Raw genomic sequence first — 18410 nt, 5'->3', positions numbered from 1 at the left:
GGTGATTTCCCTGTCGATCCATGTTCTAAAAATATGTGCCACCAAAGTCAAATCACCGGTGACGACGACGATGAACTATCAACGTCGGGAACCTTAATTAATTACTTTGTTCTGTTTTGTTTTGTTCGACGGAACAAGAACCACGGCCACTGGAGTTGTACATACAATCACATTACAATTACAATGGGAGAGGGAGGAAGAAGCCGTCGGTGGCGGGGTGGTCACCGGCGGTAGCACTGCATGTGGAGGAAGAAGCCGTCGGGGGGCTGGCCCTTGCTGGCCAGCTCCTCGTCCATCCACACCCGCCCGCCGTCCGCGGGGCCGGGCCCGCGCGCCTTCACCATGAACTGCGCCGCGCCGCCGGTTCTCGCGCCGGAGAACCACCAGTCGTGCACGTCCCACATCACCTCCACCACGGCGCCGTCGCCCAGCACGGCCGTGCGGTTGCCGCGGAAGTTCCACCCCACGCGCCGCGCCTCCACGATGCTCTTCCCGTCCACGCTCACCGCCACCTCCCCCTCCTGCTGCTGCTCGCCCCGCCGGTCCCCGCGGCACCGCACCGTCACCTCGTGCTCCGCCCCGCCGTCCCGGAACCGGCACCGCGTGCTGTGCGCCACCGACGCCTCCGCGGCCGACGCACGGAGCTGCTCGCGCCGGCTCACCAGGACCGCGCGCGGGCGCGCGCCGGACCGGCGGGACAGCTCCTCCCGCGCGGCACCGGCGCCGAGGAGCAGCGCGAGCTCCGCGTCGGCCACCACGGCCAGGTGGTACTCCCCGCCGCAGGGCTCCGGCGAGGCCGCCGCGTACTTGGCCTCCGACGTGTCCCAGTGCACGGCCACGGCCGTGCCGCCCTCCGTGACGAACGACCTGGTCCCGCGCTTCTTCTGCATCAGGTGCATGACCCGCTGCTGCGCGGTCCCCGCGGCCGCGGGCTTCACCACCGCCGACCTCCTCGGCGTCGCGGGCGAGGGGAGGAGCTTCTGCTTCGGGGGGGCCTCGGCCTGGACTTCCTCGACGGCGACGGAGAGCCCGGTGGCCCCGGCGGCAGCGGCATCGGCGACGGAGACCACGGACCGGCGGGTCCAGGTGACGGTGACGAGCAGGTCCTTGCGCGAGGCCGCCAGCAGCGCGACCCGGTAGACGCAGGCGGTGGCGGCCTGGAGCGAGCGGTCGAGGCGGTCGGCGGGGGAGCCCGGCTCGGCGACGGCGAGGGTGGTGACCGCGCCGTCGCGGAAGCAGGAGAAGTCCTTCCGCATGGTCGGAGCCTAGCAAGACGATGGCGAATGCGTAGGCAGGTAGGTAGGAGAAAATCTCAAGACCGTCAACAGTCGCCGTCTACCTAGACCTAGGAGAGGCGTAGTGTACTATAAATGGGGGAGGAAAGCTGCCGGCGGCAATTTATGAACACGAGCGGCCGGCGGAAGACGACGACGGTCCGATGTTTACTGATTATAGGCAGCGAGCGAACGAGCAAGGGAATATCCATGACATTAACATGGCCATCTCTCAACGTCAAGGGACTGCTGCACATGTCATGGACGCCGAGTATTAAAACAGAGATATGTGAGGGCGTTTCAGTGCAAAATATGTTGAAACGAGTGTTGTGTAAAAAAAACAAATCTGAAGGTTTTTAACATACGATACTATTCATCCTTTCAGGTCATGAATTTATCTTTTTTGTATAGATCGTATTTCAACATTTCTCATCCTGAAATTTTACGCACATATACATAACATTCTTGTTTACTTGCATAATTTTTTCATATTTTTTTGAAATCCAAAAGTTTAAATTTTGAATTATTTTCAAAAAAATGGCCGTCATGGTGTTCGGGAGCTCCATTCTCGTGTGTGTCCATGTTTGCTCTCTAGCCTATTTTGAGTAAAGTCTGAAAAATACCTTGAACCAATAGAACCCGTCCGAATCAATCCTCGAACTCCTAATTAATCCTTGGAGTTGATACCTTGTGTGATCGGTTAATTTTAACCCATAACTGGCCATAGACAGTTTGTAGTTCGACGCATCGAAAAAAGCTCGATCCCGACCAGGATTATCGCTTCTTTCACTTATTGGGTGGTCCTACTTGTCATATTCATCTTCTTCCGTCCATCTTCCTCATTTCTTTTTGCTCGCAGGTGTCCTTCTCCGTGTAAGGCCCACGACATATCGCTTCTTTCACTTATTGTGTGGTCCTGCAATATGTTCACGCCAAGTGCAGCATCTGGATCCTCACGCCGTCACGGAGGTCGAGCCAACGGTGAGGACCAAGGAGTGATTCGTCACCGTCAATATGTTCGAGTACCTTCCCCTGGCCAACGTTGTTCTGCTTGCTGAATGTGCCAGGCTCGAATGGGATTTCTATAGCTTCAGCGAGACCTGCAAGTGCAAGAAGCTAACCTAAGCAAGCAAGTGGATCGATTCCTAAGTTAGCACATAATTTGTTTGTGAGTTTATGGGGCTATAAACATAGCCGTCGCAGCAGGCGGCGCTGCCGCGGACACGAGGTGGAGCAGGCGGATGCGAGCGACTCGATGTGCTCAAGCCTAGTGTCAATGGAGTTGAGGTGCCTGGCCGCCTTGGTGTTGGAGGCAATGGATTAGATCCCACGCTGATTTTAGGAGAATGAGAGAGAAAAAGATTGGGAGGAAGATGGATATGACATGTAGGGTAGGATATGTCAGTGGGAGCAGTCTGTGATTCCGGGAGGGATGAACCTCTTCCCGGTGCGCCAAGCAGTTTGAAGGTTAAGATTAACCGGGATCAAGTAGTATAGAGTGTCGATTTCAGGAATTGAAAGGTTGAGGTTTGATTTCAACTAACCGTATAAATTAAAGGTTTAAAATAGACTTTACTCGTCTATCTTTTAGTTTTGAGAAATGATATTTTGAGGAAAAAGAAAAGGTCGGTAGACTGCTCCCCTCCCGCTTTCATGGCCTACCAACTGGCCACTGGCTGATTGGCCCAACTCAGCTATAAAATCCGGTGTCGCCTTCCCAAAACCTTAGCCCAGTCCGCCATGTATTCATCACTATCACCCTTGATCCAGAAACCCCCCTCCCCCTGTTCGGACCGCTGTCATCGCCTTTCTCGAGCTCCAGGTCTCGGCCGCGGGTCAATGTCCACCACCTCGCGAGCCAAACGCCACCTCTCACAGATCACGTGTTGCCCCTCTGCGTCGAGATCGCTCCGCGCGCTATCATAATTTATGTTAAAATTTGATCCTATATTTAACTAGCAAAATGTTAACATATGTATCTAAAGTTATATCGTTGAATTCGTGATTGAATGTTGTTTCCAATAATAATATTTTTATTATAACTGATATTTTACTTACTACTCCTTTCGCCTCTGTTTACAGGGCATGCGTGTGGTTTTACGTCATTGATTTGACTAACTAAATATGCATTATATATCATGAAAATATATCATTACATTCTTAAACGAATGAATTTTTAAACATATATTTTTCATCACATATGATGCATACTTAGCTAGTTAAATTGTCAACCTAAAACTACAAACTACATACAGACCCTGTAAAATGAGATGAAGCAAGTAGTTAAAGCATGACCAAAATATGACCCAAAACACAAGGACTAGTAAACCAGGGCGGAGCTAGTATTACTGTACTAATGAATTGGCATGTGGGTGCGGCGGCTTCGATTTGATTTCACTTGGCCTAACCGAATTAAATAGAGGACGGCCGTGGCTGCTAATGCTGCTCTGAATTCTTCCAAATACAGGGTAAGTTGTCATTTTGGATCAGTGACACGGATGATGTGGTGGTGATAGTAGTTAATCTCCGGCCTACTTTCCCGTGTGTGAGAGAGACCGATAGACCCGGTCCGTAAGTCAGACGGTCTCAGCTAGCGTTGTCGCCAGCTCTGTTGCGTGCAGACGCGCCAGACTTTGTGTGACCGGAGACGGAGACCGGCTGCTTCTTCTTCTTCCTCTGCGATTTGCGGAATTCTGTCAAAGTTTTTCATATGCATGCATGGGACTGCGGTCCTCTAACCAACTTAAGACGACTGCCTTTGAAGTGTCTGACACGGCACCATAATATATTTGATCCTGAGAGTATCTCCGGTTGCAATGGGCTAATTTTGTTTCTGGTCTTATGACCTATATTTTTGTATTCTTGTGTCAAATTGTTTATAGTTAATTAATATAAATAAATTAAATTTAAAATGCAAATAGATACATTTATATTGATTAACTATGAACAATTTGACACAAAAATACAAAAATATAGGTCATAAGACCAGAAAAATCACATTTTATGTATAATTTACATTATGTTTTTATAGTTGTAGTTTTACATGACATAAAATATTTTTTACAGTAACTATGTTTTTTTTACAATCTCTTTCTACGTATAAGATAAGATTAAAATTTAAAAAACGTAAAATTATGGTCTATTGATGTGAATATAGAGGAGGGTGAAAAATAACTATTCCTCGTCCAGGGTGACGAATAACGCGACCCTATATATATATATATATATACCCATACGTGCCAGGAAACGGTTAAACCCCGTCTGTCTGCTCAAACAAGGTCATTTTTTTACATAGTACAATTGAAGTCGCTCACATAAATGAGCATAAAATCACCGTTGTAAACACATGAATGAACGTAGTACATACGCAAATGTCTTCTCCCACTAAACACACATCATTCAAAGGTTTAAAATAATTTTTTAAAAATATGAGCACCAGTAGTACATAAGCAAGTGTTTCTATACACGTGCATACACTCATTTTCTATAAACGCACGTATGCACACCGTACCGCTATGGGCACCTCTAAGAGACTGAGCCGATGTATCATATTGAGATTTACGAAGTCATCGTAGGCGCCTCGTCGTCGACGAAAACGTCTCTTTCCACTGAATGTGTATTGACAATTTTTTTAAAATAAATTCAGAAATAAATGTGAGCACCAAGACTTGAATCCTGATGGAATGGGGATACCACAACCCATCTAACCATCCAACCACAGTTGGTTCGGAGTCTAGGACATCTCTTAAAGTTTGACCACAAGTTGTGCTTTTTTGTTCTTGAAATCTCAAGTACGGTGAAGTATCCCATTACAAAGTCAGAGTAGCTATAATTCTGACGGATGGAACCCATCATCATCATCCTTTACAATTATATTATGCATGATCATGTGTTTAGTCATCATCTTTCAATGAATTCTTTACAAATGCACAAACATTTCTCAATATTTTTTGTTAACTCAAGAACATTTTTGCAAATTCACATATATTTTCAATTTTATAATGGGCTGGCCCGGCCTGTTCTTCCCCCAACCTGCTTTTCTTGTTTTCTCTTTGTTTTTAAAGGCTGTTACTTGAGTTAGATACTTAAAAACCTATAAGAAATAAAAATGTACTCCATCAACCCTATGCACGGCTATCGAGATATCACAAAAACTTGGTGTTTTAGTCGTTTCGGGCCACTTATAACACACTGTTTTGGGGTCACATATCGAATTTTGATGCTCCATGAACTCTGTGCACAACTATCGAGACGTCGCAAAAACTCGGTGTTTTTGTCGTTTTCGGCCACTTTCGTGGGCTAGCACACTGTTTTGGGGCCTGGATCGATTTTTTATGCTCCATGAACCCTGTGCACGACTATCGAGACGTAACAAAAACTCGGTGTTTTTGTCATTTCGGGTCAGTTTTGTGGGCTATAGTGCAGTGTTTTGGGGCCCCTCGTCCATTTTTGATGCTCCATGAACCTTGTGCAAGGCTATCGAGACGTCGCAAAAACTCGTTGTTTTTGTCGTTACCGACGAGTTTCGTCGGCTATAGCGCACTATTTTGGGGTCCCGGATCGATTTTTTATGCTCCGTGAACCATGTGTATGGCTATCGAGACGTCGCAATAAATCGTTGTTTTTGTCGTTTCACGCCAGTTTCATAGGCTATAGCGCACTGTTTTGGGGTCCCGGGTCGATTTTTGTCGTTTCAGACCAGTTTCGTGGGCATAACGCACTGTTTTGGGGGTCCAGATTTGTTTTTTAGCCCAATGAACCGTGCGCACGGCTATCGAGACGTCGCAAAAACTCGTTGTTTTTGTCGTTTCGGGCCAGTTTCATGGGCTATAACGCACTCTTTTGGCGTCCCGGGTCCATTTTTGATGCTCCATGAACCCTATGCAAGGCTATGGAGACGTCGCCAAAACACGTTGTTTTTATCATTTTGGGCCAGTTTTGTGGGCTATAGCGCATTGTTTCGGGGTCTCGGGTCAATTTTTGATGCTCCATGAACCCTTTCCACGGGTATCAAGACGTCACAAAAAATCGTTGCTTTTGTTGTTTCATGCCTATTTCGTGGGTTGTTTTGTGGTCCGGGAGTGATTTTTGATGCTCCATGAACCGTGTGCACGGCTATCGAAACATCGCAAAAATTTGTGTTTTTGTCATTTTGAGCCTATTTCATGGGCAATAGCGCACTGTTTGGGATTCCGGATCGATTTTTGATGTTCCATGATCCCTGTGCACGACTATCGAGACGTCGCAAAAAATCATCGTTTTTGTCGTTTGTAGCCAGTTTCGTGGGCGATAGCCCATTGTTTTGGGCTCCCGGGTCAATTTTTGTGCTCCGTGAACCTTGTGCACGCCTATCGGGATGTCACAAAAACTCGTTGTTTTTGTCATTTCAGGTTAGTTTCATGGGCTATAGACCAATGTTTGGGGTCCCGGGTCGATTTTTTATGCTCCCTAAACCTTGTGCACGGCTATCGAGATGTCACAAAAACTTGGTGTTTTTGTCGTTTCGAGCCTGTTTCGTAGCCTATAACGCTCTATTTTTGGGTCGCGGGTCGATTCTTGATGCTCCATGAACCATGTGCACGGCTATAGAGAGTCGCAAAGCTCGTTGTTTTTGTCATTTCAGGTCAGTTTCGTTGGCTATAGCGCACTGTTTTGGGGTCCCGGGTCGACTTTCGATTCTCCACGAACCCTGTGCACGGTTATCGAGACATTGCAAAAACTTGTTGTTTTTGTCGTTTCGGGCCAATTTCCTGAGCTATAGCGCACTTTGTTGGGGTCCTGGATCGATTTTTGATGCTACATGAACCCTGCGTACGGCTGTCGATACGTCGCAAAAACTTGGCGTTTTTTTCATTTCGAGCCTATTTCGTAGCTAACACACTACTTTGGGGTCCCGAGTTGATTTTTTATGCTCCATGAACCCTGTGCGCGGCTATCCAGACATCGCAAAAACTCTGTGTTTTTGTCATTTCGGGCCAGTTTCGTGGCGCACTATTTTGGGGTCCCGGATCGATTTTTGATGTCCCATGAACCGTGTGCACGGCTATCGAGACATCGCAAAAACTCATTATTTTTGTCATTTTGGGCCAGTTTCGTGGGGTATAGCGCATTGTTTTGGGCTCTCGGGTCGATTTTCGATGCTCCATGAACCATGTGCACGGCTATCGAGATATTGCACAAGTCGTTGTTTTTGTTGTTTCATGCCAGTTTCGTGGGCTATAGCCCAATGTTTGGGGTTCTAGTTCGATTTTTGATGCTCCATGAACCTTGTGCACGACTATCGAGACGTTAGACAAACACGTTGTTTTTGTTGTTTCGGGCTAGTTTAGTGGGCGATAACGCACTGTTTTGGGGGTCCCGGGTTGATTTTTAATGATCCATGAACCATGTGCGCAGCTAACGAGACATCGCAAAAACTCGGTGTTTTTGTCATTTCGGGCCAGTTTTGTGGGCTATATCGCACTGTTTTGGGGGTCCCGGGTTGATTTTTGATTCTCCATGAACCGTATGCACGATTACCGAGACGTCGCAAAAACTCAGCGTTTTTATCGTTTAGGGAGAGTTTCGTGGGATATAGCGCAGTGTTTTGGGGTCCCGGTGTGATTTTTGATGCTCCATGAACCGTGTGCACGACTATCGACACATCGCAAACACTTGTGTTTTTGTCATTTCGAGCCTATTTCATGGGCTATAGCGCACTGTTTGGGATTCCGGATTGATTTTTGATGCTCCATGATCCCTGTGCACGGCTATCGAGACGTCACAAAAAATCGTTGTTTTGTCGTTTCAAGCCTATTTCGTGGGCCATAGCGCACTGTTTTCGGGTCCCGGATCGATTATTGATGATCCATGAACCCTTTGCACGGTTATCAAGATGTCGCAAAATCTCATTGTTTTTGTCATTCCGGGCGAGTTTCGTCGGCTATAACGCAGTGTTTTGGGGTCCCGGGTCGATTTTTGATGCTCCATGAACCGTGTGCACGGCTATCGAGATGTCATAGAAACTCGTTGTTTTTGTCGTTCTCGCGAGTTTCGTGGGCTATAGTGCACTGTTTTGGGGTCCTGATTCGATTTTTGATGCTCTGTGAACCGTGTGCACGGCTATCGAGACGTCACAAAAACTCCGTGTTTTGTTGTTTCGATCTAGTTTCGAGGGCTATAGCGCACTGTTTGGGGTTCCGGGTCGATTTTGGATGCTCCATGAACCCTTCGCGCGACTATCGAGACATAGGAAAAACACGTTGTTTTTGTCGTTTCGGGCCAGTTACGTGGGACACACTATTTTGGGGGTCCGAGGTTGATTTTTTATGCTCTATGAACCAGGTGCACGGTTATCGAGACGTAGCAAAAACTCGTTGTTTTTGTCGTTTCGGGCGAGTTTTGTGAGCTATAGCGCACTGTTTTGGGGTTCGAGGACGATTTTTGATGCTCCATGAACCATGTGCACGACTATAGAGACGTCGCAGAAGCTCATCATTTTTGTCATTTCGGGTCAGTTCCGTGGCTATAACACACTGTTTTGGGGTCCCGGGTCGATTTTCGATGCTCCATGACCATGTGCACGGCTATCGAGACTTCACGAAAACTTAGGGTTTTTGTCCTTTCGGGCCAGTTTCATGCGCTATGGCGCACCAGTTTGGGGTTCCGGGTTGATTTTTGATGCTCCATGAATCCTGTGCATGGTTATCTAGATGTCGCAAAAACTCAGTGTTATTATTGTTTCGGGAGAGTTTCGTGGGATATAGCGCACTGTTATGGGGTCCCAGGTCGATTTTTGATGCTTCGTGAACCATGTGCACGGGTATCGAGACCTCCGAAAAACTTGGTGTTTTTGTCATTTCGGGCCAGTTTCATGGGCTATAACGCACTGCTTTTGGGTCACGGATCAACTTTTGATGCTCCATGAACCATGTGCACGACTATCAAGACATCACAAAAACTTGGGATTTTTGTCATTTCGTGCCTCTTTCGTGGGCTATAGCGCACTGTTTTGGGGCCTGTATCGATTTTTGATGCTCCATGAACTCTCTGCACAAATATCGAGACATCACAAAAAACTCGGTGTTTTTGTTGTTTCCGGCCACTTTCGTGGGCTATAGCGCACTGTTTTGGGGTCTGGATCAATTTTAGATGCTCCATGAACCCTGTGCCAGTTTCATGGGCGCATTGTTTTGGGGTCCCTAGTCGATTTTGATGCTCCATGAACCCTATGCATGGCTATCGAGACGTCGCAATAACTCGTGCTTTTTTGTCGTTTTGGGCGAGTTTCGTCGGCTATAGCGCACTCTTTTGGTGTCCGGAATATATTTTTGATGCTCCATGAACCGTGTGCACGACTATCAAGACATCGTAAAAAACTCGTTGTTTTTGTCGTTTCGCGCCTATTTCGTGGCCATAGCGCACTATTTTCGGGTCCCGGGTCGATTTTTGATCTTCGTGAACCCCATGCACGACTATCGAGACGTCGCAAAAACTCGTTGTTTTTGTCGTTTTGAGCCTATTTTGTGGACCGTGTTTGGGTCCCGAGTCGATTTTTGATGTTGCATGAACCCTATGCGCGGATATCGAGACGTCACAAAAACTCATTGTTTTTATCATTTCGGGTCAGTTTTGTGGGCTATAATGCACTGTTTTGGGGTCACGGATCAATTTTCGATGCTCCATGAACCGTGTGCACGACTATCGAGATATCACAAAAACTTGTGTTTTTGTCGTTTCGGGCCACTTTCGTGGGCTATAGCGCGTTGTTTTGGAGCCTGGATCCATTTTTTATGCTCCATGAACTCTGTGCACAGCTATCGAGACATCGAAAAAAACTAGGTGTTTTTGTCGTTTCCGGCCACTTTCGTGGGCTATAGCGCATTGTTTTTAGGTCCGTGATTGATTTTTGATGCTGCATGAACAATGTGCATGGCTATCGAGACGTCGCAAAAACTCATTGTTTTTGTCGCTTCGGGCAAGTTTTGTCGGCTATAGCGCACTGTTTTTGGTGTCCCGAATCGATTTTTGATGCTCCATGAACCATGTGCACGACTATCGAGACGTCGCAAAAACTTGGTGTTTTTGTCGTTTCGGGCCACTTTCTAGGGCTAGCACACTGTTTTGGGGCCTGGATCAATTTTTGATGCTCCATGAACCCTGTGCATAGCTATCGAGACGTCTCAAAAAAATCGTTGTTTTTGTCATTTCAAGCCTATTTCGTGAGCCATAGCGCACTGGTTTTGGGTCCCGGGTCGATTCTTGATGATCCATGAACCCTTTGCATGGTTATTGAGTCGTCGCAAAAACTCAACTATCGAGACGTTGCAAAAACTCGTTGTTTTGTCATTTCGGCATGTTTCGTGGGCATAACGCACTGTTTTGGGGGTCCCGGGTTGATTTTTTATGCACCGTAAACCCTGTTCACGGCTATCGAGATGTCACAAAAACTTTGTGTTTTTGTCGTTTCGAGCTAGTTTCGTGGGCTATAGCGCACTACTTGAGGTTCCGGGTCGATTTTGGATGCTCCATTAACCCTTCGCACGACTATCGAGAAATAGGAAAAACCACGTTGTTTTTGTCGTTTCGGGTCAGTTTCGAGGGACGCACTATTTTGGGGGTTCGAGGTTGATTTTTTATGCTCTATGAACCATGTGCACGACTATCGAGACGTCGCAAAACCTCGTTGTTATTGTCGTTTCGGGCGAGTTTCGTGGGCTATAGCGTACTTTTTTGGGGGTCCCATGACGATTTTTGATGCTCTATGAACCATGTGCACGACTATAGAGACATCGTAGAAGCTCATTGTTTTTGTCATTTCGGGTCAGTTTCGTGGGCTATAACGCATTCTTTTGGGGTCCCGGGTCGATTTTCGATGCTCCATGAGCCCTGTGCAGGGCTATCGAGACGTCACGAAAATTCGGGGTTTTTGTCCTTTCGGGCCAGTTTCATGCGCTATGACGCACTGTTTTGGGTTTCCGGGTTGAATTTTGATGCTGCATGAACCGTGTGCACGACTATCGAGATATCGGAAAAACTCGGTGTTCTTGTCATTTGAGGCCAGTTTCGTGGGCTATAACCCACTGTTTTGGGGCCCGAGGTCGATTTTTATCCTCCATGAACCCTGTGCACGCCTATCGAGACATCCCAAAACTCGGTGTTTTTGTCGTTTCGGGCCGCTTTCGTGGGCTATATCGTACTGTTTCGGGGTCCCGGGTCGATTTTTGATGCTCCATGAACTGTTTGCATGGCTATCGAGACATCGCAAAATCTTGGTGTTTTTGTCGTTTCGAGCTTATTTGAGGGCTATAACGCGGTGTTTTGGGGTTCCGGGTCGATTTTTGATGCTTCATGAACCATGTGCACGGCTATAGAGACGTCGCAAAAGCTCGTTGTTTTTTCATTTCGGGTCAGTTTCGTGGGCTATAGCGCACTGTTTTGGGGTCCCGGGTCCATTTTCGATGCTCCACAAACCTTGTGCACGGCTATCGAGACGTCGCAAAAACTCATAGTTTTTGTCGTTTTAGGCTAGTTTCGTGGGGTATAGCGCATTGTTTTGGACACCCGGGTCGATTTTTGATGCTCCATGAACCGTGTGCACGGCTATCGAGATGTTGCAAAACTCGTTGTTTTTGTCATTTTGGGCCAGTTTCGTGGGCTATAACGCACTATTTCGGGGTCACGGATCAATTTTTGATGCTCCATGAACCCTGTGCTCGGCTATCGAGACATCACAAAAACTTGGTGTTTTTGTCGTTTCACGCCACTTTCGTGGGCTATAGCGCACTGTTTTGGGGCCTGGATTGAATTTTTATGCTGCATGAACTCTGTGCACACCTATCGAGACATCGCAGAAAAACTCGGTGTTTTTGTCGTTTCCGGCACTTTCATGGGCAATAGCGCATTGTTTTGGGGCGTGGATCGATTTTTGATGCTCCATGAACCTTGTGCAACCTCACAAAAACTCGTTGTTTTTGTCATTTCAGGCCAGTTTCGTGGGCTATAGCGCATTGTTTTGGGTCCCTGGTCGATTTTTGATGCTCCATGAACCCTATGCATCGCTATCGAGACGTCGCAAAAACTCGCTGTTTTTGTCGTTTCGGGCGAGTTTCATGGGCTATAGCGCACTGTTTTGGGGTCTCGAGTCAATTTTTGATGCTCCATGAACCCTATGAACGGTTATCGAGACGTCGCAAAAACACGTTGTTTTTGTCATTTCGGGCTAGTTTCGTAGGTTGCGCATTGTTTCGGGGTCCCGTGTCGATTTTTGTTGCTCCATGAACCGTGTGCACGACTATCAAGATGTCGCAAAAAATCGATGTTTTGTCGTTTTGAGCCTATTTCGTGGGCTATAGCGCACTGTTTTGTGGTCCGAGCGTGATTTTTGATGCTCCATGAACCGTGTGCACGGCTATTGAAACATCGCAAAAACTTGGTGTTTTTGTCATTTCGAGCCTATTTCATGGGCTATAGCGCACTGTTTGGGGGTTCCGGATTGATTTTTGATCCTCCATGATCCCTGTGCACGGCTATCGAGACGTCACAAAAATCGTTGTTTTGTCGTTTCAAGCCTATTTCGTGGGCCATAGCGCACTGTTTTGGGGTCCCGGGTCGATTATTGATGATCCATGAACCCTTTGCACGGTTATCAAGACATCGCAAAAACTCATTGTTTTGTCGTTTCGAGCGAGTTTCGTCAGCTATAACGCAGTGTTTTGGGGTCCCGGGTCGATTTTTGATGCTCCATGAACCGTGTGCACGGCTATCGAGATGTCGCAGAAACTCGTTGTTTTTGTCGTTCTCGCGAGTTTCGTGGGCTATATCGCACTATTTTGGGGTCCCGATTCGATTTTTGATGCTCCGTGAACCGTGTGCACGACTATCGAGACGTCACAAAAACTCCGTGTTTTGTCGGTTCGATCTAGTTTCGAGGGCTATAGCGCACTATTTGGGGTTCCGTGTCGATTTTGGATGCTCCATGAACACGTCACGCGACTATCGAGACATAGGAAAAACACGTTGTTTTTGTCGTTTCGGGCCTGTTTCGTGGGACGTAGTATTTTGGGGGTCCCAGGTTGATTTTTTATGCTCTATGAACCAGGTGCACGATTATCGAGACGCAGCAAAAACTTGTTGTTTTTGTCGTTTCGGGCGAGTTTTGTGGGCTATGGCGCACTGTTTTGGGGTCCGAGGACGATTTTTGATGCTCCATGAACCATGTGCACGACTATAGAGACGTCGCATAAGCTCATCGTTTTTGTCATTTCGGGTTAGTTTCGTGGGCTATAGCGCACTGTTTTGGGGTCCCGGGTCGATTTTCGATGCTCCATGAATCATGTGCACGGCTATCGAGACTTCAGGAGAACTCGGGTTTTTTGTCCTTTCGGGCGAGTTTCATGCGCTATGGCGCACCATTTTTGGGTTCCGGGTTGATTTTTGATGCTCCATGAACCCTGTGCACGGTTATCTAGACGTAGCATAAACTTAGTGTTTTTATCGTTTCGGGAGAGTTTCGTGGGATATAGCGCACTGTTATGGGATCCCAGGTAGATTTTTGATGCTGCGTGAACCATGTGCACGGGTATCGAGACCTCCGAAAAACTTGGTGTTTTCGTCATTTCGGGCCAGTTTCGTGGGCTATAACGCACTACTTTTGGGTCACGGATTAATTTTTGATGCTCCATGAACCATGTGCACGGCTATCAAGACATCACAAAAACTTGGGGTTTTTGTCATTTCGTGCCACTTTCGTGGGCTACAGCGCACTGTTTTGGGGCCTGAATCGATTTTTGATGCTCCATGAACTCTGTGCACAAATATCGAGACATCGCAAAAAACTTGGTGTTTTTGTCGTTTCCGGCCACTTTCCTGGGCTGTAGCGCACTGTTTTGGGGCCTGGATCGATTTTAGATGCTCCATGAACCGTGTGCACGGCCATCGAGACGTCGCAAAAACTCGGTGTTTTGTCATTTCGGGCCAGTTTCGTGGGCTATAGCGCACTCTTTTGGTGTCCCGAATCTATTTTTGATGCTCCGTGAACCGTGTGGACAACTATCGAGATGTCGTAAAAAACTCGTTGTTTTTGTGGTTTCGCGCCTATTTCGTGGGCCATAGCGCACTGTTTTCAGGTCCCGGGTCGATTTTTGATCTCCATGAACCCTGTGCACGGCTATTGAGACGTCGCAAAAACTCGTTGTTTTTGTCGTTTTGAGCCTATTTTGTGGACTATAGCGCACTGTGTTTGGGTCCCGAGTCGATTTTTGATGTTGCATGAACCCTATGCATAGATATCGAGACGTCACAAAAACTCATTGTTTTTGTCATTTCGGGCCAGTTTTGTGGGCTATAACGCACTGTTTTGGGGTCACGGATCAATTTTCGATGCTCCATGAACCGTGTGCACGACTATCGAGATATCACAAAAACTTGTGTTTTTGTCGTTTCGGGCCACTTTCGTGGGCTATAGCGCATTGTTTTGGAGCCTGGATCCATTTTTATGCTCCATGAACTCTGTGCATAGCTATCGAGACAAAAAAAAACTAGGTGTTTTTGTCGTTTCAGCCACTTTCGTGGGCTATAGCGCATTGTTTTTAGGTCCGTGATTGATTTTTGATGCTGCATGAACAATGGGATGGCTATCGAGACGTCGCAAAAACTCGTTGTTTTTGTCGTTTCGGGCAAGTTTCGTCGGCTATAGCGCACTGTTTTGGTGTCCCGAATCGATTTTTGATGCTCCATGAACCGTGTGCACGGCTATCGAGACGTCGCAAAAACTTGGTGTTTTTGTCGTTTCGGGCCACTTTCTTGGGCTAGCACACTGTTTTGGGGCCTGGATCAATTTTTGATGCTCCATGAACCCTGTGCATAGCTATCGAGACATCTCAAAAATCGTTGTTTTTGTCATTTCAAGCCTATTCCGTGGGCCATAGCGCACTGGTTTTGGGTCCCGGGTCGATTCTTGATGATCCATGAACCCTTTGCATGGTTATTGAGTCGTCGCAAAAACTCATTATTTTTTTCGTTTCGGGCGAGTTTCGTGGGCTATAGTGCACCGTTTTCGGGTCCCGATTCGATTTTTGATTCAGCATGAACCCTGTGCACGGCTATCGAGATATTGCACAAGTCGTTGTTTTTTGTCGTTTCATGCCAGTTTCGTGGGCTATAGCCCAATGTTTGGGGTTCTAGTTCGATTTTTGATGCTCCATGAACCTTGTGCACGACTATCGAGACGTTAGACAAACACGTTGTTTTTGTTGTTTCGGGCTAGTTTCATGGGCTATAACGCACTGTTTTGGGGGTCCCGGGTTGATTTATGATGATCCGTGAACCATGTGCGCAGCTAATGAGACATCGCAAAAACTCGGTGTTTTTGTCATTTCGGGCCAGTTTCGTGGGCTATATCGCACTGTTTTGGGGATCCCGGGTTGATTTTTGATTCTCCATTAACCCTGTGCACGATTATCGAGACGCCGCAAAAACTCAGTGTTTTTATCATTTAGAGAGAGTTTCGTGGGATATAGCGAAGTGTTTTGGGGTCTTGGGTCGAGTTTTGATGCTCCCTCAACCATGTTCATGTTGGGGAACGTCGCATGGGAAACAAAAATTTTCCTACGCGCACGAAGACCTATCATGGTGATGTCCATCTACGAGAGGGGATGAGTGATCTACGTACCCTTGTAGATCGTACAGCAGAAGCGTTAGTGAACGCGGTTGATGTAGTGGAACGTCCTCACGTCCCTCGATCCGCCCCGCGAACAATCCCGCGATCAGTCCCACGATCTAGTACCGAACGGACGGCACCTCCGCGTTCAGCACACGTACAGCTCGACGATGATCTCGGCCTTCTTGATCCAGCAAGAGAGACGGAGAGGTAGAAGAGTTCTCCGGCAGCGTGACGGCGCTCCGGAGGTTGGTGATGACCTTGTCTCAGCAGGGCTCCGCCCGAGCTCTGCAGAAACGCGATCTAGAGGAAAAACCGTGGAGGTATGTGGTCGGGCTGCCGTGGAAAAGTCGTCTCAAACCAGCCCTAAAACCTCCGTATATATAGGTGGGAGGGAGGGGAGGAGGCAGCCTCAAAACCTAAAGGTTTGGCCGAAATTGGAGGTGGAGGAGTCCTACTCCAATCCTACTTGGAGTAGGATTCCACCTTCCCACTTGGAAACTCTTTCCACCTTGTGTTTTTTCCTTCTCAAACCTTATGGGCCTTAGTGGGAACTTATTCCAGCCCACTAGGGGCTGGTTTATCTCTTCCCATAGACCATGAGACCCCTTGGGGCGTGACACCCCTCCCGATGGTCCCCGGCACCCCTCCCGGCACTCCCGGTACACTACCTATGAGCCCGAAACTTTTCCGGTAATGCACGAAAACCTTCCGGTAACCAAATGAGGTCATCCTATATATCAATCTTCGTTTCCGGACCATTCCGGAAACCCTCGTGACGTTCGTGATCTCATCCGGGACTCCGAACAACATTCGGTAACCAACCATATAACTCAAATACGCATAAAACAACGTCGAACCTTAAGTGTGCAGACCCTGCGGGTTCGAGAACTATGTAGACATGACCCGAGAGACTCCTCGGTCAATATCCAATAGCGGGACCTGGATGCCCATATTGGATCCTACATATTCTATGAAGATCTTATCGTTTGAACCTCAGTGCCAAGGATTCATATAATCCCGTATGTCATTCCCTTTGTCCTTCGGTATGTTACTTGCCCGAGATTCGATCGTTAGTATCCGCATACCTATTTCAATCTCGTTTACCGGCAAGTCTCTTTACTCGTTCCGTAATACAAGATCCCGCAACTTACATTAAGTTACATTGCTTGCAAGGCTTGTGTGTGATGTTGTATTACCGAGTGGGCCCCGAGATACCTCTCCGTCACACGGAGTGACAAATCCCAGTCTCGATCTATACTAACTCAACGAACACCTTCGGAGATACCTGTAGAGCATCTTTATAGTCACCCAGTTACGTTGCGACGTTTGATACACACAAAGCATTCCTCCGGTGTCCGTGAGTTATATGATCTCATGGTCATAGGAACAAATACTTGACACGCAGAAAACAGTAGCAACAAAATGACACGATCAACATGCTACGTCTATTAGTTTGGGTCTAGTCCATCACATGATTCTCCTAATGATGTGATCCCGTTATCAAGTGACAACACTTGCCTATGGCCAGGAAACCTTGACCATCTTTGATCAACGAGCTAGTCAACTAGAGGCTTACTAGGGACAGTGTTTTGTCTATGTATCCACACAAGTATTGTGTTTCCAATCAATACAATTATAGCATGGATAATAAACAATTATCATGAACTAAGAAATATAATAATAACTAATTTATTATTGCCTCTAGGGCATATTTCCAACAGTCTCCCACTTGCACTAGAGTCAATAATCTAGTTCACATCACCATGTGATTCCAACGAATCCAACACCCATATAGTTATGGGGTCTGATCACGTCTTGCTCGTGAGAGAGGTTTTAGTCAACGGTTCTGAAACTTTCAGATTCGTGCGTTCTTTACAAATCTTTATGTCATCTTATAGATGCTGCTACTACGTGCTATTCGGAAATGCTCCAAATATCTACTCTACTATACGAATCCGTTTCACTACTCATAGTTATCCGGATTAGTGTCAAAGCTTGCATTGACGTAACCCTTTACGACAAACTCTTTAACCACCTCCATAATCGAGAAAAATTCCTTAGTCCATTAGTTACTAAGGATAAATTTCGACCGCTGCTAGTGATTCAATTATGGATCACTCTCTGTACCTCTCAACATACTTTGAGTCAAGGCACACTTCAGGTGCGGTACACAGCATGGCATACTTTAGATTCTACGGCTAAGGCAAAGAAGACGACCTTCGTCTATTCTCTTTATTCTGCCATGGTCGGGTTTTGAGTCTTACTCAAATTCACACCTCACAACGCAACCAAGAACTCCTTCTTTGCTGGTCTATTTTGAACTCTTTCAAAAACTTGTCAAGGCATGCATCTTGTTGAAACTTCTATTAAGCGCTTTCGATCTATCTCCATAGATCTTTGATGCTCAACGTTCAAGTAGCGTAATCCAGGTACTCCTTTGAAAACTTCTTTCAAACAACCTTGTATGCTTTACAGAAATTCTACATTACTTCTGA

The 18410-nt window shown here is 46.9% G+C and overlaps 1 protein-coding gene across 1 annotated transcript; it reads right to left on the bottom strand.

Annotated features, from left to right (window-relative positions):
• Positions 1 to 221: 221 nt before the first annotated feature.
• On the bottom strand, positions 222 to 1674 carry LOC123448325. Its single transcript, XM_045125163.1, has one exon. It carries the CDS (start codon positions 1254 to 1256, stop codon positions 222 to 224), a length of 1035 nt encoding a protein of 344 aa, XP_044981098.1. The 5' UTR covers positions 1257 to 1674.
• Between the last annotated feature and the right edge of the window lie 16736 nt (positions 1675 to 18410).

This window comes from Hordeum vulgare, chromosome 4H (assembly GCF_904849725.1).
Source record: "Hordeum vulgare subsp. vulgare chromosome 4H, MorexV3_pseudomolecules_assembly, whole genome shotgun sequence".
Lineage (NCBI taxonomy): Eukaryota > Viridiplantae > Streptophyta > Magnoliopsida > Poales > Poaceae > Hordeum > Hordeum vulgare.
Note: the sequence above shows the minus strand (reverse complement) of the source record. Positions and strands in the feature narration are given on the sequence as shown.

What these genes read in the sequence shown, in the direction of transcription:
- LOC123448325 (XM_045125163.1), bottom strand. Translation starts at nt 1,256, where the DNA reads ATGCGGAAGGACTTCTCCTGCTTCCGCGACGGCGCGGTCACCACCCTC.